This window comes from Sipha flava, unplaced genomic scaffold, assembly GCF_003268045.1.
Source record: "Sipha flava isolate LNK unplaced genomic scaffold, YSA_version1 99_pilon_pilon, whole genome shotgun sequence".
In the NCBI taxonomy this organism is placed as follows: Eukaryota; Metazoa; Arthropoda; class Insecta; order Hemiptera; family Aphididae; genus Sipha; species Sipha flava.
The window spans coordinates 863,388-887,963 of record NW_020273635.1 but is presented as its reverse complement, the minus strand read 5'-3'; the positions used below and the strand labels follow the sequence as shown (position 1 = coordinate 887,963).

Below are 24,576 nucleotides of genomic sequence, written 5' to 3'. Positions count from 1 at the left end.
ATGTCCATGTCCGCCTTATTTATTGTAGTGGTCCAGTCGTAAAATTAAACAAACTGAAATAAATGCTAATTATCTATTTTAGTGACCGTTTTTTCAATTTTACTTTTTATACTATGGCCCGCTAGATTTTAAAGTTCTAATAATTGACTCTTTAGTTACTTTGAGTTGCCCTGATATATAAAGTATAGTAAGCACATTTCATACATTATACCGAATGTAAGTTAAGTATAGTACGCGTATTAGAACTTTTTATAAGATGAGACCAATGTCATTTCCAATAAAAAAATTAAATATATAAATTGTAGTGATGGGTCGAACTCAGAATAAAAGTAAATCGAACCGAACTGTTAACCATTTAGATAAGTTCAAAATTCGAACTTGAACAGAAGCGTTTTCAGAATTTTTTATTGGAGGGGGGGCTATCAACATTAATTTAAATTTAAAGGTGCTTAAGATAGGAAATTAAAATCAGTAAAATTAATAAGAATTGTATATTAATTGTTATTATCATAATTTATATTACCTTTTGTTGATTTGTGGTGAATGTTCCATAATCAACTGTATTACTATCGCTACAACAATTTACATCAGGCTGTTCAGTATAGGCGAAACTAGGGAGGGGGCTTAGTCCCCTCCTAAATATTCCATGTTATACATGGCTTACCGCATACATCATACTTAACTCACAATAGTGTCACATACAAAAAAAGACACATTGCAGTTCCAACTTGGCTCAGAATCTAAAATACGAGTACATTAACATGGTATATTGGTAGGGGTAGTTAATCTACAGGTTATTTTAAGTTTTGGTAGGCATTTTTACCAGCATTTTTACCCTAGTTGTGCCTATGCTGCTGAGACAATTTACTTTTGTCTATTTCACCTACACCATTAAATTGTATACTTTCTATATCAGTACTACTTGTAGGAGGAACCAACTTTTTTTTGAAAAAAAATGTAGTATACTTGAATTACTTTGTTTCATTTTGATCAAAAATACAAATCAGTTGTCAGTCGTAACTCATTAATACGCCATACAAATCACGTGAGACTAATTTATTATTTACATTTTACATCAATATAATATTAGATTACAGATATTAATCTTTAACTATGGCCTGTAATCATTTATTTATATACCAATTGTATATTCTTATGGGAAATGACATAGAGAGTATTTATTTTTTTAATTTTCATTAAAATATTACATATCACTTATCAGTTAACCATTAATCATTAAAATCGATCTTGCGTAAAAAAAAAAAAAAGATCCATGAGAGATCCATCCCCCATTCCCCAACTTCTTGAAAGCGACAATGAACTTGAAATATTCATAATCAAACAATATCATCTATTATTGATTTTCTCTTTTTTATAGTAAGTAAAATGAAAACATCATATAATAATATTGAATATTAATTATTTATTATTATTATAATTTATTATATATTTTTAGATGTATTAAATTTTACACAATGCAAGCAAAATTTTTATAATTTCAATATTTTACTAAAAAAAAAAATGCTGAATTCGAAATTTAGTTCGATAACAATTTTTAATAGTTCGGTTCGCAATATTTTAATAATGTTCTGTTCGACACCAACAAATCACGTTCGATCAATCACTAATAAACTGTGTATTATGAACTTTTAACTGTGCCGATTACTACGTGACTAGTAATTCGATTATAATATTGTATCAGGATAATAACTCCCAGTATTAACGTTTCAAACGTGTAAATATATGTGTGTAATACCAGTAATATAATTTTAGTTACCTACAATCGGATTTTGAACATTTTTAAATTAATCTACATAAGTTACTTTATCACAACACTACCATGACAGGCCCCGGAGTCCTGCACACTCCGCGTTCCATTTTCGGTAAACACGGGATAGTCTATTATATAATTTTGTCGGTAAACGCATTGCGGAAGTGTATATTCATTTCTTAGAAAGGGTTAAGGAAATAACGTGATCTGCAAACTGAAAAAACCAATTGAAATTTATGTCTTATATTTAATTCATCCATAAAAACTACATAATATACATATGACTCATGTGTGTCTACATCATCATATAGGCTCCACAGTACTTATATATAATATACACGAGTAACATTAATAGTGTTCTTTTACATGCGCACGCGAGGTAGGCTTAGCATTTTTATTTTAACATTTTTTACAAAGTATTCATATCGCATTCCCGTTGATACAGTAATATTATAAAGGCAATGTGGGTTTCATACTAAACACGCTAAAATGGTAAACTCTGATGCGAAATAATAATAACGATAATAGTATTAATAATAAATGTAACATTATAGTGTCGTCGGTCGCATATCGATAATCGTATTCAGTTCTGATATTCTAAGCGTACGCGTGTGTACAGAATATACTTGGTTAAAATTAATAGGACCACCGTAATTGTTTTTTTATTTGTATTTAATATAATGGCATTATCACAGGAGAAAGAAAAAATGTAAAGCAGTTTAATGTTTTACCAAAAGCATTACTACGCGGTACGAGGAAAACGAAAATGACAAATGTAGCTTAAAAATAGGACAAATGGCACGTTTGCTTGCTTGTATAAAATAATCTTACTACGTACTATATTATATGATTAAAAATAATAGTGTGCCACGAATACGTTAAGTCGATAAAATTCTCGCGAATTGTCGAAAAATAATACAATAAAAAATACTAATTTTAATAGTAAATAAAATAGATTAAGCATCGCGAAAACCTTCTTGTTTGAACGCGTTTGAGCTGATTCACGTATTCAGATTTAAAATACATATGCGTATCTAATATTATTTATAACAATTAAAATATCAGTTAGGAATACACGTATAGACATAGGCGCGCGCGCACATGGACCTATATGACGTGATGAGTGTCTAACGAAACGTATAAAATAAACTAATTTAAATAAATAATAGTATCTATCACAACAACATTGATATAAAAAAAAAAAAAAATCATAATAATAAATAAACAAAAGGAACTATATCATAGAATTAATACAAATAAGTATACAAATAAATAACAATTCAAGTTATTTACATTATTTTTTACAGAAACAAAACTCGGGGTTACGTTTACACAAAAAAAAGTTTACAAAACTTTTTAATATTTATAAAAGTCAAATATAGATATAATATCATACTTAGATAACGGTAAAGTGTATATATACGTTTTACACCTATACAATATATTATGTCACGATTACGTTGATTAGGTACATATAAAACAAAGTACAATATACGAGTAGGAAAAAGTATAGTTCGTATATAGTATATATATATATGTGGGTATAAAAGAGTTTCGAAATATTTTGATTTGTCCGATATAATTTATAATAATAAATATATATTTACATAGTAAAAAATTTACGAGCATCCGGCCTGTCTACAAAACATTTTTTAATTGTTAGTGCGCAAACGCGACATATAAATATATGTATAAAAAACCATGAAATACATAAGGTCCAACCGAACCACGCTCCTACCGAACGTGTCATTTCGGTGAGTCAGTGAATACTCTTTGCATCGTGAAACTATTATACGTGGTCGCAATGTCCGAACCGTAAACTCGGTGAATATTTTTAGAACTCGGTCGGAGGAGAAATGTGCGACCTAGTACAGATGAGTCGAGAGTCACGAGATGAAAGTCTTAAAGCGGCGAGTGAAGCGTACGCGTATTATTTGCGGACCGCAGTCGCCACCGGACACGGCAAGTCGGACGCCTCGGCATACAGACAAGACGATTCGCTGCACGAACAACCACTGCTACAGCTACCCTTGTCATCACCACCATCGATTCCATCGCTAGAGCCACCACCACCACCACCACCACCTCCGCCGCCGCCGTCATCGTCATCGTCGTCTTCATTACACCAACCACGTTGATCCCGGCGCCATTGTTCTGAAAGCAAATGAACAAAAGTGTGTAAAAAATACGGTTTTTTCTTTTTAATTATTGAAATTCTTGCGAGAAGTATTTTTAGCTTACACGCCCTAATCATATCACGTTAGTTTTTAAATAAATGTCCGTATAGTCTGTAAAGTAGTAGGTTGACTGTAGATGAGCATGCATCTTCTAAGAATTGATTTAAATTTATTGAAGAAATGATGTAAATATTTTTGTATTCAGTATAAACCGATTGTACGACATTTCTTTAAGTTAACTCAGGTCAACTCATAATTTTCACGCTAAAAATGGTTATGATTTGAATACAGAAAACGAGCGAGTAATCTTAAAAGTTAGTGAGAAACTCGTAAGACTACCTATTTATTGCAGTGCTTATAAATATTGATGGATTTTCAATCCACACGAAGCGTGCTAATACCATAGAACTTTTTTTTTTTTTAACTTTTTTAACTTTCTCAATCGTAAAGTGTTTGAAGCACATTGACGTAAAACAAATGGCTCATTTCCTATTCGCTTATAGAATTTAAAATAAATACAAAAGGATTCATTCAACGACCTCCGAAATAATCGGTCAATACACGTATAGTCACCGTTTTATTTAACTGCACCTATTTTACATAAACCGGATTTTACTGCAAACTATCTGTATTATTTTTATTTCCTATATGACATATATTATTACATAGTAACGTCGACAGTTCATTTATTCTTCAAGCGCTGTTGTAGATACCTAAATAGTTTCGAATTTCTATGATGATATCTTAACATCCCCAAACATTCGTTATTGTAACTATTTTTCACTATTCACGTCGTAGCAGCGCAGTTGTTTCAATGAAATAATTGTTTACAATTTTTCCAGAATCAATCATCGTATTGAATCTTGAGAATCCCCAGAACTGTGCAGGGTATACACGAACAAAATACGGTAACTGTACGTAGATATAAATATGTATAATAGATCTGAAATCGTAAAAGTAATTTCTTCTCGAAACGTTCACTTATAGTGATATATACACGTATATATATATATATATATATATATATTATTTTTATCTCTTCCCGTGTTCCGATATATAGTCTCCCGAGAACGTATAATGTAGAAAACAATACAATATTATCGCGTCCTGCAATAAAACTATATTACAGTTATGTACACCAAACAACGGGTCCAGCGGGACTAACAGCGAATTCTTATAGCAGCAATGGGACACGCATAGAAAACGACTTGCAAATAAGCTGTTGTTTCAATACACTCTTGTAACGCCACGGTGCGTGGCGGCCATAGACATAAAAATAAAATATAACAATTGTGAATTTCTATCGTAGCCGACAAGAAGACTTGATTATATAATCGAAAAAAGTAGCTTATCGAAAAGTTACCGAGCAAGGTGCACACGGGGTAGATACTACAAAGTAGATTTCGGACAACTTTTCATTGCGAATTTCTAAGGGGTTTATACAAATGCAAGTGGAATATGTTTTCGAAATCATCGGAAGCCCAATTCCGTTTCGAAACTTTATAGCTTTTTTTTTTATCGGAAAATATATATTCAGTACATAAAAAAAATAAATAAATAAAAAAAATGCAATATTATGTGGTTGTAAAATATAATGCCGACATAAAAATTGAATTCAAACAAAGGAGTTTTCCAATAGAAAGTTTTACTTCCTAATATTTTATTAGATTTTGTGAATAGCCATTACACAATGGCTTGGTATATTATACATTGATGGAATCACGGTCAACTGTAGTATTTGAATTAAAATGTACACAAAATTTACATGAAAGTCATAATGACATTTATAATAATTTACCATTTATAATATTCAAATACTGAACAAACACCTTCGTTTAACATAAAATCGGTTGAATATTTTAACAAGAATTATTTAGACGAGGCTTTGCTTTTCTCTGATTGTTAACTGTTAGACGAGAATGACTGGTGCGAACGAAAACAATATTAATTTATTAATTAAACTACCAGCTATTTCTCTTTCATAGTCTAAATATCCATGAGTATGTCTTACAACTTCAGAGACGATTGTTCGATGTCCGATAGTACGTATGGTCGATCGTAGTTTAAGGTAAAACTCGACCTTGATAGGTTTTGACACTACAACCAAAAAATACTGTCGCCTGATTGCGACAGCACAATCAAAGTATTGCAATTATAAATTTAATTGATACGGACGTATCACCGCATATTCCAATGAAAGCCATATGTAAAGGCCGGTTTCGTCTTAGATCACGAAGACGCATAAGTTTTACTGTCAATAATGTGATAATTAATATGAAAAAATAAATATAGTATAATAAGTAAATAATTGTTACTAGTTTTGATTACGTTTGATTTTTTCTTTTAGACAACTTGTAACAGATGTAGTCTATACAAGTTTTCAAAGGATTTCATACGTATAAATATGTGAAGGGCTTAATTTTTAGATTAGAATATGTTAATCGTTGTTCAATAGTAGTTATAAGAGGGCGTAATGCTCGCAAAGTCGTTGGATAATTATCTTTGGTACACTGCAATTGTTTTGGAAATTATGTACACCTCGACTGTAACAAATTATGAAACATCACAATTGAAAATGGTATGATTATATTGTTATGGGGCAGATTAGTAATCGCTCTAGACAAACGCAAGGCCGGTTATTTTGGATTATATAAAATTATCTCATTTGTTATATGTGATTGTTTATTGCATTTTGTTCCGTTAGTAGTGCATGGACTAGACGGAGAATTATAAGAAAAAACAAATTATTTATGACAATCACAGGTTTAATCAAAATAAGGAGAACAACGGTTGATCACAAGGTTTCTTGGATGATTTTTGACGATGATCGTTGACTATACTGTACTGGGTTTACAGACAAGCATGCATGACTTAAAAGGCTCATCTGAAGCAGAAGAAAATTTCTAAAAATATCGCTAATTAAAATCGACCTGTAACTGTTGTCTGTACGCACGATTTATACATATTTGTATTATTTTTTAAGCTTTTGCATAGTATTTTGACCAAAAGATCTCGTAATAAAATTTATAAAAATGCTGAAAGCTGCTCTTACCTTGTAGGACAAACCGACTAAAGGGTATCAGGATAGGAACCTGAAGTTTGATGAAACTACCAAAATAGCAGCGCATTTCAAAACAAATGTGGATAAATATCAAAGAAAATTAAGTCCTTAAAAACGTAGTTTAGCCGAGAATGGAAGAAAATTAGAGAAAAATATAGAACTGGTGTGGATTGTGGACACGCAACTATTGGTTTGAATGCGCCACACAGTAGACAACATACATCCAAGTATCTTCATCCCACAAATTTGTTGTCAACATCTGGTAACAGTTGCGAACATATTGTTGTCCTGTTTGTATATATCTTTGTATAACTCCTTATCAATATTTTTAAAGGTTTATCAGGGATTTGTAAGGGTTTTTCTTCGACCACGCTAACCTTGAACACTACTGAACCGATTTGGCTGAAATTTTTTTTGGCTGTAACCCGACACTCTGCTGAAGGTTTTAGTACCACTTTTGTCAGTAAAAAAGTTCATAAAAAGTTAAAAACAATTGTAACTATATTGTGCGGCACGGTGGGCCGCAGGTTTATAGCTACCTACAACTTGACCTTTTTTTTTTGTATCGTGTTTGACATCTAACAGGTCATCAAATGATTTAATTAACATTCGTCAATAGTACAGGCGCGTCCAAAAACATTTGCCTAAATTAGTAATAGTTTTAATATTATGAAGTGTATGGAAAATACCGATCAAGTTTTGCGTTATCGAAAAATACTCTTATGTAATAATACTCTTGCCAACAAACGTGTTACCATTGATTATAAATATATCCGCCTGACGCCGAACGCGTTTTTCCGCAAATAGTGTTTTATCTATTTTTATACCTACATTGTTAATCGCTAATATAATACGCAATACCTACTGCTTATCTAACAGCAGGTTATTAGCACATAGTTCACCGCACGTGGCATCACGGGCTCAGTCTGAGCTTGGTAGCCGTCGAGTGTGGTTCTTTGCAACGTACACCGCTTTGGTTACGCACTAGCATAATTTGTACTTAGTTTTTTTTACCTTTTTTTTTACCTAAATTTCGGGTAAGTGGCCAATTCTTTATCATGCCGAGAGCGCAAAAAGCACGCTATGGCAGAAGAACTGCCAATGCAACTCGAATGTATAACAGAAGACAACAAAATAACACACCAGAACGTTCTCAAACACTTGTACAGGAGCAACGTAACGCTTTGAGTATGAAATCAGCGTTTAATTATCAATCCGAGATTGATTATTTAAATATTAAAGCGCTTCAAATTGGACGAATGACTATATTATGTGCTAAGTGCCATGCAAAAAAATAGAAAGATGAAACCCATGGACTTTGCTGCGCTGACGGTAAAGTTGTTTTACACCGATTTAAGGATCTTCCAGACTTAATTAAAAGTTTAATTGATAATTCTCACCCTCTATCAAAACATTTCTTTGATAATCCTAGACGGTATAATACTCTGTTTCAAATGACATAGTTTGGAGCAAACGAAATAGGGAACTTCATGCCCTCTTTTAAATTTCAGGGTCAAGTGCATCATTTAATAGGTAGTTTATTACCCTCAATTGGAAATAATGCTAAATTTTTACAAATATATTTTATGTCAGAGTCGGATCAAATATCTATTCGAACAAATATGATTACAAATTTAAAAAGAGGTCTTATTGAATAATTGCAAAAGTTTTGCGTGAAAATAATCACCTCATATAGAGCTTCAGATCTAATCTGGAGTCGAGGTGTTTTGATGAGTTGCAAAACTTTAAGTTAATTATTCATGCTGATAGAGTTCCTCAAAATGAACACAGAGGTCAATATAATGCACCAACCATTGATGAAGTAGCTGTATTATTAGTTAATAAAGATAAAGGTCCCAGAGATATAGTTCTGCACGGTCGGAGTGGACACTTGAGTCGAGTTTCCGAATTGAATAAATTTTATGATGCACAGCAATATTCATTGATGTATACTAGAGGCGAAGACGGTTATCACATTAATATTTTATAGAAAAGTAACCAAAATCGAACAAAAACTGTCTCCTGCATGCAATTTTATTCTTATAGGTTTATGATTAGAGAAACAAGTCTAAATCATCTACATTATTACAAAACATTATTCAGCCAATTCGCCGTAGATATGATGGCAAAAATGATTTCTGAAAGACTACACTTTATTTGTAACCATCAAAAACAACTACGTGCGGATGATTATGTTCATCTCCGAGATGCTGTTAACAATGATGCAAATATTAATGCTAATAACGTGGGATAACAAGTAATTCTTCCCTCCTCTTTTACTGGCTCCCCAAGTTACATGCATGAAAAAAATCAGGATGCCATGACTTATGTTCGTAAATTTGGCCGTCCAGATTAATTTATTACTTTCACATGCAACCCGGAATGGCCGGAAATAAAAAACTAATTATTTCAAGATCAAAAGTCGTTTGATAGACACGATATAATTTCTAGAGTTTTTCATCTCAAACTAAAAAATTTATGTATTTATTAAAAAATAAATATATTTTCGGTGATGTAAATTGTTATGTTTACAGTGTTGAATGGCAAAAACGAGGTTTGCCACACTGCCACATTCTTTTGTGGTTACAAACGAAAATTTAACCAGATGAAATTGATAAAATTATTTTTGCCGAGATACCAAACAAAGACAAAGATCCTATACTTTATGAAAAAGTATGCAAGAATATGATTCATGGCCCATGCGGCGAGTTAAATATTAGATCGCCATGTATGAATAATGGAAAATATAGTAAGAAATACCCTCACAAATTGGTCAACGATACTCAAACTGGAGAAGATCCTACTTATCCGACTCACCGACGGAGATCTCCAGATGATGGAGGTTATACTGCAATATTAAAAGTTCGTGGTTGACAACCGTTGGGTTTTACCGTATTGTCCAGTGCTATCTAGGTGCTTTAATGCGCATATTAACGTAGAATACTGTCATTCGATTAAAGCGATAAAATACATATGTAAATATATTAATAAAGGATCAGATAAAGCTACTTTTTCTGTTAATCGTGAAAACGATGAGATTACAAATTATTTGAAAAGTCGATACATATGTACTTCTAAAGCGTTTTGGAGAATTTTCAATTTTGAAATCCATGATAGAGATCCGACAGTTCAGCACTTGGCTGTTCATCTAGAAAATGGACAGCGTGTTTTTTTTAATGCTAATAATCTTCATCAAGTTATTGAAAATCCAAGAAAAACGACACTAATTGCATTTTTTGAATTGTGTTCACATGATGATTTTGCGACCACACTGTTCTATCATGAAGTTCCTTCTTATTATACCTGAGATGATAGCAAAGGCTGGTTAAAGAGAAGACGGGGAAAAGATGTTCCAAGTTGGCCAGGAATAAAAATGAACACTACCATTGGTAAAATTTACACAATTCACCCAAATCAAAGTGAGTGCTTCCATTTAAGATTGTTACTAAATTATGTACAAGGTCCTACTTCATTTGAAAGCTTGAAGGCCTTTGATGGAGTCATTCACACGACTTTTAAAGCTACCTGTTTTGCTCTTAGGCTTTTAGAAAATGACGAGCAATGGAGAAATGCTCTAGCGGAGGCAACTCTTTCAGAAAGTCCTTCAAAATTAAGAGAATTATTCGTAATAATCGTAGTTTTCTGCCAACCGTCTGAACCTCAATCTTTGTGGGAACAGTTCAGAAATGACTTTGTGAAGATATTCTTCATACAGAGCGCACTCGATTAAATGACTTGCAATTTACTTTATCTGATAAAATATTTAATAGAGGTTTGATTGAAATAGAAAATAAAGTTGTTTGTCTGTCAGAAAAATATTTAACTGAATTTGGAATGAACTCACCTGTTCGAAATTAAAATGTATCTGATCTTTTTGAATTCTCAATATTGCGTTCTTACGATAATAACTGATTACAAGAATTTGTAGAAATCAATTTACCAAAATTAGTAAATTATCAAAAATATGCTTTTAATGTTATTACAGAAAGCGTAATGAATCATCAAGGAAGAGTTTTTTTTTAGATGCTCCGGGTGGTACAGGAAAAACATTCCTAATTAATTTGTTGTTGGCTCAAATTAGATACTCAGGTAAAGTTGCATTAGCAGTAGTTTCATCTGGTATAGCAGCAACTCTCCTTAGTGGCGGCAGAACTGCTCACTCGACTTTCAAGTTACCGTTCAATGTATTATTTGATACAGAATACGTTTGTCCGAATCGTAAAAATGGCCCTCTTGGAAAAATTCTTCAAGAAACCTCATTCGTTGTATGGGATGAGTGTACAATGAGTCACAGATCACGTATCGAAGCAATTGATCGAACATTAAAAGATCTAAGGTGTAATAATAAGTTTATGGGTGGCATAACATTTGTTTTCGCTGGTGATTTCCGTCAAACCTTACCAGTAATCCCTAAAGGTACTCGAGCTGATGTCGTTAATGCTTGCTTAAAATCTTCCCCTATATGGAACTATGTTGAAAAACTTTATTTGCGAACAAACATGAGAGTTTATTTATGCGGAGGGGACGATATTTTTCCAGCACAGTTGTTGAAAATTGGAAATGGAACTTTAGAAAATGAAAATGGTTACATTTCACACGATTGGACGGGTGATCAATAACGTGGAAGAGTTGATTTCTACAGTTTATCCTGACATTTTTAATCTGTTCAATAAATCTTATCAGTGGTTATGTGAAAGAGCTATTATCTCTCCGAAAAATGTAACAACAGGAGAAATTAATGATATCATCCTTCTAAAATTCGATGGACACTCACGTGAATATTTATCTATTGATACAGTTACATCAACAGATGATGCTATTCATTATCCACAAGAATTTCTCAATTCTCTTTCTCCTTCTGGGTTTCCTCCTCATAAGCTAAAATTAAAAATTGGTGCTCCAATTACATTATTACCTAATCTTTAACCACCAAACTTATGTAATGGTACAAGATTACAAATAAAATAGTTGCGAAATAATATTATAGAAGCCGTAATTCTTACAAGGCCAGTGAAAGGAGAAATTGCATTTATTCCAAGAATTCCCATGATTCCCTCCGACTTGCCGTTTTCTTTCAAACCGCTTCAATTCCCGGTTAAAGTTTCTTTTGCCATTACCATAAACAAAGCGCAAAGTCAAACATTCAAGTACGTTGGCGTACATCTTCGTACAGAGTGCTTTTTACATGGGCAATTGTACGTGGCATTTTCTCGAACTGAGAACCCGAATCATGTTATGATTTTAATTTCAACAGGAAATATAACAAAAAACACCATATACTCAGAAGTCTTATAAAATTCTTATTTTAATTTTTTTTTTTCTTTTTTTTTCTTCATCAACTTCAATCAAATTCTTTATCAACCATAAATTATTTCTTTTTATCTGTATTTATTTTTATCAATTATAACGCTAGAAAAATTTCAATCCGTTTTCATTAACCGTTTTTTATTGTATTTACTTGCCGATCACATTAAACAATAATATTTGAATAAAAAATTCTACATATCATGGTCCGAAGGCAAAATAAACAACCAATCACGGGCGAAGCTGTGACGGGTCGGCTGGTATACATATATATATATAGATATTATGTCCAACGGACAATAATTAAATAATTGTTGCTAATCATATTGTTTTGGCAATATTTGCCAGGTCATTAGAGTATATCTATAGATATTTTTATCGTACATCTGGTGTACGCACACGTCTGTTACTTACACAATTGGATACGCATATACGAGTATCATAAAAATATAATCTATTAATACACATCATTATCAGTGTTGGCCCTGAGCTTTTATTTTGTGTTTCAGTTCAACGAAAAAAGTAATAATGAAAAGTTCGTAAAATAATATTTACAATTTATAGTTTAACTGCGATTTTGAATCAGCTTTAAATTTAAATGATATATTTTCTCGTTCAAATAAAATTATCATCACCTAGAGAGATTTATTTTTCCTGCAGGACGTCTCACAATGCATTTTTAGGTGACCAAAAAACGTGAAAATACTTATTTTCCTTTAGTATTTGATTGTGTCAAACAAAAGTACGTGAATAGATAAATAAAATCTAGGCCTTAGAGAAAAATTGGGTTCGAGACTTTACATATACGTCGGGATGACACACCAGTCATTGTTGTTTACTTAATTTCTAATTTTCTTGTTATCGTTTTTGATATAATCATATTTTTCTTTCTCTCAGTCTAATATAACGCCTCATCGTGACATGGATTTTTTAATACGAATAAATAAAATTATAGATTCATATAAGGCCGTATCTGTGGGGGGGGTCCAGGGTGTCTGGACCTCTCCGAAATGTCTTCAATATTTTACGAATGTTTAAAATACTTATTTATTTTTAATACCAATATAAATATTTTCAGTCAAAAATGACTTAAGCTCTAATTAATCATTGACTGCTTTTAATTTTATATCATAATATCATATGAGAATATGATGTTAATTTTAGTAAAAGAAGATTGAATCCTTTTCTGTCTTATTTTTAATCAAATATCAAAAGTTAAAATCTAAATTCAATAAAATTACAATATAATTGTTTTGGACCCCTTCCGAAAAAATTTCTAGATACGGCCTTGGATTCATATATCAGCCGATGGTGGGAACCCCGCGTATGAAACTTACCGGAATGGTGTTTGTACGCGAGACCTGGTAAAGTGGACTGCACACAACGATCGATGCTATTGCTTTCGGAGCAGCAAGTGTTGAACGGCTGCTGCTGATCTTCTGGCGACCGTTTGCTGTTGCACGGTAGCGGCTGATTGACGTGGCCGTACAGCAGGGACGCGCTTTCGTACTCGTAATCCGAAGGCATCCGGTTCCTCGACCCTCCGTACTTGTTTGTCCGGTCGAGTCCCTGACATGACGAGAGGTTGCACACGGGCGGGTGCGATGAGTTGGGCACCTGTAATTGATGAATAATGAGTATATTGAAATCCAACACAGGCACCGGGACCCATGCTCGAGTAGGGTGCCCTACAATTCTTTGGAATGTTCTCCCTTATTATTAGTCGAATCATTGTTACGGGTTTTCGGAAAAAAAGTGCGTGCCTGGATTTCGTTTTAACCTACAACATTAAAATCACTTTGGCATCGTTGAGTGTAGATGTACGAGGGGTGTTTTTTCTTTCTCATATACATTTGCCAACTGATCTTACCAAGCGATTTATCTTACGCTGCAAGTATTCTATAATTGCGGATAGTCCAAAATAAACGTTTTGTAACGTATTTGTGACTGAGAATAGAGTGTTTTTATTTTAAATATACTCGAGTATATTTTTACACGTTATAAACATATTTTAATTTGTTATAATTTTTTATTTTATATTAAACATTTTAAACGCGCTTAGTTTTTTTTAAGTATTCTAATTATACAATTAAATAGTTTAACAGAATAAAGATGATGAAGTATAATATTTCACAATTCTGTTGCAAAAAGTCTATGAAAATTTTGTTTTTTATTTCGGCGTACATCGATGGACAAATTTTAAAATTTGAAGGATACGTACATGTTAACTAATAATAAATTTGCTAGGATGTACATATTAATTATATATTTGTTTGTATTAAAGTAATACATATTTTTATCACATATAGATATTTAAAATTATAAGTAAATAAGTATTTTAATTTTAAATAAAAAAAATAGAAAAAATTGAGTTTTTGAATGAATCGTGAGAGCAGAACAGTTTCAACGGGAATTTTTCTTTTTCGGCTCTTAGAGTTTTGAGTTATCAACATTTTAAATATTATTATATATATAATACACTCGAATTCCATTAGTGATAACAACGATTATCTTTTAACATACTCTCTAAATTACGTACCCTCAGTAAAATTTAGAAACTATAATTTATTTTCTGTACTTTTCAATATGCTTAATGAATTATACCAGAAACTACATAGTATATATTATACTCAATTTTTTTATGCTTAAGTTATTTAAATATAATAATATTTATATTTATATATCAAGTTGTATTATCTAATGATTATATTTATTGTTTTCGGGCGTCTGCAGTCGGTTAACAAATAAGAATAAAATTACTTATTTGACATACGATTCAAGTGGCGGGCGCATAAGTATTCCTCGAACGGATCGATAATCAAAATAATCAACTACACACACTACAATAAAGCTACATATTTTGTATTCACTGTATTCACATCAAGTACTTCTTCTATTCGGAGAGTACGATTGAATAAATAAAAAGTTATTTGTAATATTACCCGCATAATTTAGAAACATTATTATGAAAAAAATAAATATTGTGAATATTTCATACGCCGCAAAACAGAAACAAGAATATGACAGTAAAATATTGAGTATCGTCCTATTGATTTTATCATCTTATTTTAAAAACTTTAAGTGTATTGAAATAATTTAAAATTAAATAAAGATTTGTCAGAGAAGTAATCTAAATTATTAGAAAAAAATCCGAAAGTTCTACTTTTATGTTTATTCCGGTAAGTTATAAACACAAATAGTATAATTAATAAACTATATATTTTCTTAACTTATACCTATAGATAGATATATGGTTAATTACCGGAGGTGGTTGAGTGGAAGGAGGTGGATTGAATCTGTGTTCGTTGCTCTGACCGGTGTAGATCCATGCAGGTGTGTAGCCGTTGCAGCTACCAGCTAAGGACTTACTGGATTGGATATGCGATGGTTTAGAAAAATTACCGGCGTGCATGCGGCGACTCGTCTGGGGACTACCACCGTTGGACTGTAAATAAGAAAAAAAAAATTCCATTAGATGAACAAAATCAATTGACCGCAAGTGAGATATGAATGGTTGAAGTACCTGAGACGTTTTTCGCATAGAGTCGGTAGGAGGGTGTTGAGGGGGTGGTGGGAGGAACTCATTCCAATTCGGGGGCGGCGCTTGATTGATCGGATAAATTGGCGGTTTCCGCTTGTGATTGTTGAAGTCAATGTTTTCGTCTGCGCAAATAGAAATAAATTAATCGATTATGTGATGCACGCACATCACAGTATTAAATAGTAAATTATACTTTTATATACATCGTACAATAGAGATTTTACTTACCAAGATAATGGTTAGACGCAGTTACTTGTTCGTGGCAACGTTCATGGCAAGATCCATTGGAGCTAAGAGTTTTTGTTTCGGATGAACTGCTTGCAGCTCCGAACAAATGAGTTGATTCCTTTAAATGCAAAAAACACGTTAATCAATAAATAGCTGAAATACACGCGACGATGATAATGAAGATTAAAATAATTTAAACATTTGTGTGTCCACGTACATAGGCAAATAATATGGCAGATTTTTTAGTGTATTTGTTTCTTAAAATATTTATAAACTGAGTACTATATATTTGTAAAATCATACTTTGATTTTTGATAATTTAATTGACCTCTATTAAAATATTTTAAGCCACCCACATGATAAAAAAGGTACGAAAATCACAACTATTTATCCTGGACAACGTTTTTAACTATAAACGATTAGAGAGTAATATAAAATCGATTTTCAGGATCGTAAAATACTTACATTGCAATCGTCTCTGTTTAGCAGTGTTGTCGTGGCGTACGGCGTAGGATTTGACAACATCTCTTTGCGTGGGTTGTAGAACGTTGATAAGTTTCGCGTGTCCACTTCGGCATAGTCTGCGCAAGTAGTCTCCCGACCTATACCGTTCAAAAGTTTCGACTCGGGGTCCTTCTCCCCGTTGCGCCATCCACGGTCGATCCACAACGCCTCCTTGCCGCCAGCGCTCAACATGCTTAACTGAGACAAGTCACCGCTGACCACTGGTACTGTAACAAAAAAGAGATATCATTAAGAATCGATATCGATTTTCAATAAATCAGTAACAGGCGAGTGTTTACCGTTGAAATGGCCTAACTGTTTTCCCGCGTTCTGCTTTCGCTTCAAGTACACCACGGTAACGATTACGCAAGCTAACATGACGACCAGGGCTGCTAAAAGCACGATGATCCAAGCTTCACCGTTGGTCGTAGATGAGTAGGCTCGGGACGGGTACGCTGGATCCATGATGATCGGCACCGGAGCGCTGTAGGGACCGTATCCACTCCGCGTGTACGCCTGAACTCTGGCAGTGAAACTGCCACCCACAGTCAAATTGAGCAATATCATCGTGGTCGACGAGTTCAGCAGTTCTTGTACAGTGGCTCTAGTAGCGTTGTTGTTCTTCACTTGTATCTAAAATAGAACAAAGACAATGAGCAATATTAAAATCCATTGGTTCTATAACGTATTATATTATTATGTGTTAACTCACTTTATATCCTACTAGCACACCGTTAATGTGCTGCGGAGGAGGCGCTGACCATCGGATAAACGCGGTAGTAGCGTTTATCATACCGGTTTGAACATCTTCCGGAGCCGCCGACGGAGCTGTCGTGGGGATAAAAAATGGTTATTCACTTAAAAAAAGTAGGCGAAAGCGTAATAACTTACCATCCTCTTTAGTTTGTACTACCATCGAATTCGACGGTTGTCCTTCGACAGTCTTGAAGAATGGCACTAAGAAGAAATCGTACTTGGTAAATTTCCGGAGGTTGGCTAGAGTATACAGCTTAGGTTCACCGTTATTCATCATCACCGTCATCATGTTGTAAGTTTGAGAGCCGCCCGATAAGTCTCTGAACCGAACATGAATACCTTCTACCCATTCGGGATTGTTCATCACCTGATACACACATACGAGCAACGTATTGTTAGTTTGCCGCCGAGTGTCGATGATGCACTGTGCGTACGTATATATACATACCTCCCATATGATTCTGACCGAAGTAGACGATATTGCAAACAGTTCTTTGAAGTCTATGATTTTGGTGCCGAGACGCTCCCTGGCTTCTTCCAACGATTGTTGCGTGATGATCGTATTTGTCCCTCCGGTTTTCACCATGGCGGACAACGCGCTTGGAACGCTTAGACCATGCGAGTTTTCCGCCCTCACCATGAACACGTAAGACGTGTCTGGTTTCAGATTTTCAACCTATTCGCAATGTCAAGCCAAAGTCAGAACGTGGTCGAATGTTTCAGCGGTTGTTGCGCCGAGCTTGTATACCGTATGTGTATACTCACGATCATGGTATTGGTCGATATGCGATGCGCGGCGACTACCCATCCGGTTTGCAGGTCGGAGCTGTAATACTCGAGCGTGTACCCGATAATCGGCGACGCGCCCAAGTGCGGAGTGGGCGGCTGCCACGTGACTGTGACGGAATTTTTGGTTACGTTCACGATGGTTGGCACTGAAGGGGCTGCCGGGAACATGGCTGGATCAGGGGCCCGGTGGAGACGTAATCCCGGGGATTCCTCAACGCTCAGCGACGCCGACCAGGAAGTCTCGCCGTTCTCCGAAGACGCGGTACACGTGTACAGACCGGAGTCGGATACTTCTAATTCTATAGAAAAATTCAAACACAATTATAATCAATAACCATCATTATCGATAAATTGTATTCGGTAGACATTTTACGTTTATGAAGTACATCTGTGGTTAAATTTCAGCAATTGTTTAAATTAATTTCAACGGGGTTATCTGTAAGGCTTGTTTTTTTTTTACAACGAAAAATAGCATGTTGAATAATTACGAGTATATATGTACTTGATGAGACATTGGAGTAAATGGTAGTATACACACGACATAATATATTCGAATAAAACAAGTTTTAATTAAAAATGACTTAAAATAAATATCAAGAGAAATTTTTTATTTTGAGAAAGAATAAAGTATATTCAGTTTTGATTTTGGTGACATATTTAAATATAATTAACAAGTACAACGAGCGATTTTAGTTTAAGTTTTATTTTGCAGTTCAAAAGAATTCTGAAATGAAAGACTTTTTAAAATTACATGATAAATAATACGGTAATATAATCATACTCGGCAGTATTTCTGTTTTTATATTTAATCTTTATTACGAAGCAAAACTTTACAAAGAATTCAGTTCAAAGGTATGAGATAGAAAGTTACTTCTTCTCCCTTTAGATTTTGAAGAAAAATAGTCGGAGTAAACAATGATAATAATATTACTTTATTATTTATTTATGCGAATTGAAAAATAAAGTTTAGAGCTGAGTACTATAAAAAAGGTTTTCCCTTTTGTGTATTAAGTAATATAATAAACGAAAGAAAAATCACAATAAAAAAACAAAAAAAATATAATACAATTGCTTACAACCGCGGTATATTGATATTACGTAGGGGTGATTGGAGTTTCGATACTTATTCGGTTTAATGTCGTATTTGAAATTATCGTTATAATAATAACTGTAATAACAATGTAGAATTGAATAAAAACGTTCTTACCATCAATTTGCAATGTTCCCGACGACGTTATAGTCACTCTAGGATCGTCTGGAGACAAATAATTGCCGTTTCTGTACCATTTGATAGTGGGCAATGGTATACCAGACGCCTGGCACGGTAACGTAGCCGCCGATCTAGTTGCGAGCGTTTGGTTAGTAGGCCCGATGTCGACAACTGGCGGAGGAACATCTTGCACGGATGTGACCTGAAAACGTATTGGAAAAAATTTATTTGCTAATAATTACGAAAAACATTAGGAAATAATTGATTGTACAGTTTTATTTTTTATTTGAATTACTATTATGTATAGCGGATACAATTTTACATGATTTCACATACGAGTATAGATGGAAACAGGGAGAGGAAAATTGCCGTCTTTAGCATTAGGTTCATACTAATGCTTTGCATTGTATTGGTATGGTTGCGTCAAACGTGTTATTTATCATTCAGATATGTTAAATTTATTATTATTAGGGTTAAAAAAAACATATAACTAATTTCAATTTTTTTCGTTTATCTTTAAATCTATACGCTTTAAATTCAACCTGTTTTTTATTTATTATTAAGCAAGAATGATGTTAGCGAATTATATTTAATTGTATGCATTGAAAATTAACGTACTTGTAAGAATGCTCTCCAAGTAACTGATCCGGCGACAGACAGCGCTGAACACACGAGGAACCCGGTGTCTTCTTTTTGAGCGCCTTGTATGCGCAAAGTGCCCTCTTGAGTTACATGAAAGTGTCCGTACGAATTTCCAGGAAACATGAGTACTTGAGATCCTTCACGTGTCCAAAACACCGACGGTGGAGGGTTGCCCTGGGCTACGCAATCGAAATTTGCAATTCCGTTGAGGCCCACTTTCTGATCCTTGGGTTTGGATACAAATGTTGGCGGGGCTAAATCATGAGAAGCGATTAACATATGATTAATATTTTATAACATTTATTTATCAGTTTAAAAAGTAAGTTAACAGTTTTCGTGAGCATTGAAAAAGGAAATTGATTTTTTGAGATGTACGAACAATTGTAGGATGAATAAATATAATCCTTAATTATTATGTATTAATATTTTTTTGTAGGTATTTTAAACATTTTTATAGCATCCTCATATTAAGAATTTATACCAATCATAATATTAATATTGCTCTATAACGTTGATACAACGAATAGTTTTTCAAAAACAAATGTGATGTGATCTAATGCATAACAGGAATTTAGTTAGCATATAATGTATTTTAAATGTTCAAGTTAACACTTAAAATAAATATGGTAAAGCATAGAAAGAAAATGAAATAAATTTGCTTTCGATATTTTATGAAGTTAACTAATAGGCCCTACGATTTCTAAATGTTCTAACATGTATAAAATTATTATAAAATTAGATAAACATACAGTGAACAGTCAATGATGCTTTAGCTTTCTCAGAACCCACGTCGTTTTCGGCATTACAAACATAGAGTCCTTCGTCTTGAGCCATCACATTGATGATCCGCAGTGATTTGTTATCTAATATTTGAGCCCGTCCAAAAGGCATTTTACTACCCTCGCGTTCCCAGTAGATGTTTGGTTTTGGATCACCGCCCACCTTGCATTCGAATTCAGCTGTTTGTCCGGTATGAACGGTAACGTCTTTAGGTTCAGTGTTCATAAATGGTTTCACTGTAAAAATCAAAAGTTTTTAAGAATTTATATGAACTTAAAATTAAATGATATATAATCACTGCCTAATACCTTGTAGTCCATATTTAAAATTATTCAAAAATAACACACACACACACACACACACACACACACACACACACACACACACACACACACACACACACACACACACACACACACACACACACACACACACACACACACACACACACACACACACACACACACACACACACACACACACACACACACACACACACACACACAAATATATATATATAGACAAGTTAAATAGACATTTATAGTTTACACTATAAGAAAATTGCACTAAAATCATTAACATCGTAATTATCAGAATTAAAATGTTGATGCTATAGGTTATTCAACAAAGTTGACAAATAATTGTTTATCTTGTTTTATAGAAGATTAAGCAACATGGGTTCACTTTGTAATAATTGTTAGTTGAGTAAGTTGTTTTGGTAGCGTAGATTTAAACTTTATATCTGAGGAGGGGTATGGATATTACTACCGGAGTATTTTAGTGGGTCTTAACCCGTTAACTTTAAAGGGATATTTATTACTTAATTAAGTGATTCATAATTAGTTTAGCCAATGATCAATGTGTAAGAATTTAAAACAAGTTTTTAATTAAATTTATATTTCAACGATGAATGCGATTAAACGTATTTAAGATTCACTGAAAAATTATAATCGAATATTGCATATACAAGATGTAAACGGAGATGGTTGTACAATTTATACTTTTATACTGTATTGATGAGACGTTTTATGACTGTATAATTTAAATTAGAGATAGAATAAATTTCTAAAAAAACAACATCTACTTTCGAGTTTATATAATCGACGTTATATTACGTTGTAACGACGTTCGTTGTAATTTAAGTTACCAATCATATGAATCATTAGATTAAAAAGCGTTGAATGTACAATATATCATGTGATACAATTAATAATTAAAATATGTATTATAATAATACCGTGTGACGGTGGTGAAACGTCAACAGACACGTGTACACGAAATTATTACTATTATAAACTTTTATTTCTTTATTTTTTTCGAGTCGCCCGCAGGTTTTTCATACGTTTGGTCTATGCCAAATGAAACTGGTGTCCCCTCACTTGGCGGATTAATGACTTTCTAACAGCAGTATTGCTGCTGGCGGCACAATATTTTCTAAATGTATACGCGTTTTTTCAAATGGCCCGTACACTGACGACGTGCGCCTATTGTGGCGTCCAAAAGGGAGACGAATAAAAAATAAAAAAATACTCACACACACCCACACACACATACATATATAACGGGGAAGAATTTATTGTACAAGAGTGAAAAAATGCTGTCTACGGTGGATTGATATAAATTTATATATAAATATATTCGTCTAAAAAAAAATTGTTTCCGGGGCATTAAACACCGAATTTTTCTGCGAGTTCTTCCTATGTGTAGTATACAGAGTACAAGTTTTTTTTTCTTCACACTTAATGGCTCATCTATCAAAATTTTGCGAAGAATGAATGCAAACTAAATCCATTCTGCAATTTATGTATTTTGTATACATGTATTCATTTCGATTAGGTCTGCCGAAAAAACTTTCAAACGATTCCTGAAAGATGACTTAACGAAAAGATAACTTGAAAAAAGTACAAGTTAATGGGTACAACGAATTTTTTTTCCTGTCCTTTGTAAATTAAATACATATATAAATTTAAATTATAAAGGATGGTACACGTAAATATATACACAGTCTCACAAAAGCGCATGCACGCGCATAAAAAAACCTTTCGTTTCTGCATATTACGATGTGATGTCAGTAGCAACTTTTTTTATTTTTTCATGTAAAATGGAATAGAGCTTTTCATAGGAAAAAAATATATTGACTCGACAGGTACGGGTATTTATTATTCCTCCCGCGTTTTTTCTCCCGCGCATCCGGATATTTGTACCCTATATAATCGAATTCCCACATGCAAAAAGTAAAAGAGATCGGGACGTTTGTCTGTATAAATATTGTATAATATAGGGTGCACGCACATAGGAAACACTCGATTTCGACCGTGTCGAATTCATAGTTTTACGATATTTTTCACAATGCTTATATATGCCATATATTATATAGGTAAATGGGAAATTCAAAATGTAAATGTACCCATAAATGCAACGGAAGCCTTAAAAAAATGTTCAATTCATTCGAACGGTTTTACGATTCTTATATAATAATATAAACTACAATACATTACAAATCTTGACGTATTTATCGCGAAGTGCTTTTAGTTTTCATTCGTATGGTTTAACGCCATGTATTAGGCTTTAAGTCTGAATATATTGTGTATTATAAACATATACTCGTATATATATTATACGTACCATTTATGGTCAATTTGGCTGGTGTGGATTCCCTCATGGCAACAATGTTTTGGGCCACACACAGATATTCGCCACCATCGTCTTGCCGGACGTCCGTAATCATCAGATTGCCACCGTCTACGATTCGCATTCTAAACAAACGTTATACATATCAATATACTATACAAAATTATAAAATGAGCAAAATTTTTACGTGATCAACATATTATAGACGTGAAGGTAAATCAAAATAGTGAAAAAAAACCTTGAGAAATATACACAATTGTAAAAAATGAAGGAATAGCTACTAAATCAATCACTAAAATTCTATAATAATAGCGCAGTATATATACATTATATTTTAAGCTATATAAATATACAATGACGGATACATTATATTCATTTGTATGATGCTAGTGCATCATGTATACTATATTAATAAAGATACAAATATAACATACATCAGTGTATTATGTATATTACGTATAATAGACGGTTGACTGCGATCGCGAAGAAACGTTTAATCTCGCACAGTATACCGCCTGATTAAGTTATTACACGTTCATGTTCTATTCATAAAATTAATACACACGCTGAATATTACACTCGTTAGTTGAGTTGTAATGAAAAATGACTAGAAAACGGTCATTAAACATACCTTGTAGTCGAGTCAATGTGCACGTCTTCACCGTCTTTCTTCCAAACGACCATTGGATCTGGATGACCTTTCGGCGGACTGCACTCCAAGAGTGCCGTTTGTCCCTGAGCCACTTTCGTGTCTTTCGGTTCTACTCGAAATTCATCTTTCAATACTGTAAATAACATAAACGACAAGTATAAATACATATTTCCACAATTAATTACTGTATAAAATACGTGTATCGTGAATAATATGTATATTTTGTCAAATATTAATGTGTAATATGCACCGAACTTGGTAATACATACACACTTTAACAAATTATCATTGATTATAAGAGAAATAACATGCGGTACGTGAATGTATTTCATACGAACATTTGATAACTAACATAGGTTTTTTTCGGATTTACTTAGGTAAATAGGTATACATTATATACGCAGGAATATCCTATGCATATACCTGGACACACACTCATACATACATATATATATATATATATACATACATACATATATTTAAAAAATGTAAACTTGTTTTCCGAATCGTTGCACTGCATTGCATATAAA

General features: G+C 33.2%; 1 protein-coding gene across 1 annotated transcript in view; it reads right to left on the bottom strand.

Moving 5' to 3' along the window:
- Positions 1 to 3,102: 3,102 nt before the first annotated feature.
- LOC112693759 (roundabout homolog 2) overlaps positions 3,103 to 24,576 on the bottom strand; it is a 157,598-nt gene continuing 136,124 nt past the window's right edge. The window contains exons 3-18 of the mRNA XM_025568949.1: positions 24,026 to 24,179; positions 23,389 to 23,519; positions 20,733 to 20,999; positions 19,960 to 20,237; positions 19,339 to 19,543; positions 18,108 to 18,430; positions 17,791 to 18,018; positions 17,478 to 17,709; positions 17,299 to 17,414; positions 16,886 to 17,219; positions 16,548 to 16,813; positions 16,083 to 16,200; positions 15,837 to 15,976; positions 15,576 to 15,758; positions 13,651 to 13,930; positions 3,103 to 3,925 (exon numbers count right to left, since the gene is read on the bottom strand). Of these exons, the coding sequence (XP_025424734.1) occupies positions 3,702 to 3,925; positions 13,651 to 13,930; positions 15,576 to 15,758; positions 15,837 to 15,976; positions 16,083 to 16,200; positions 16,548 to 16,813; positions 16,886 to 17,219; positions 17,299 to 17,414; positions 17,478 to 17,709; positions 17,791 to 18,018; positions 18,108 to 18,430; positions 19,339 to 19,543; positions 19,960 to 20,237; positions 20,733 to 20,999; positions 23,389 to 23,519; positions 24,026 to 24,179 (3,479 nt within the window). The 3' untranslated portion in view covers positions 3,103 to 3,701. The remainder of the gene's footprint in view (positions 3,926 to 13,650; positions 13,931 to 15,575; positions 15,759 to 15,836; positions 15,977 to 16,082; positions 16,201 to 16,547; positions 16,814 to 16,885; positions 17,220 to 17,298; positions 17,415 to 17,477; positions 17,710 to 17,790; positions 18,019 to 18,107; positions 18,431 to 19,338; positions 19,544 to 19,959; positions 20,238 to 20,732; positions 21,000 to 23,388; positions 23,520 to 24,025; positions 24,180 to 24,576) is intronic.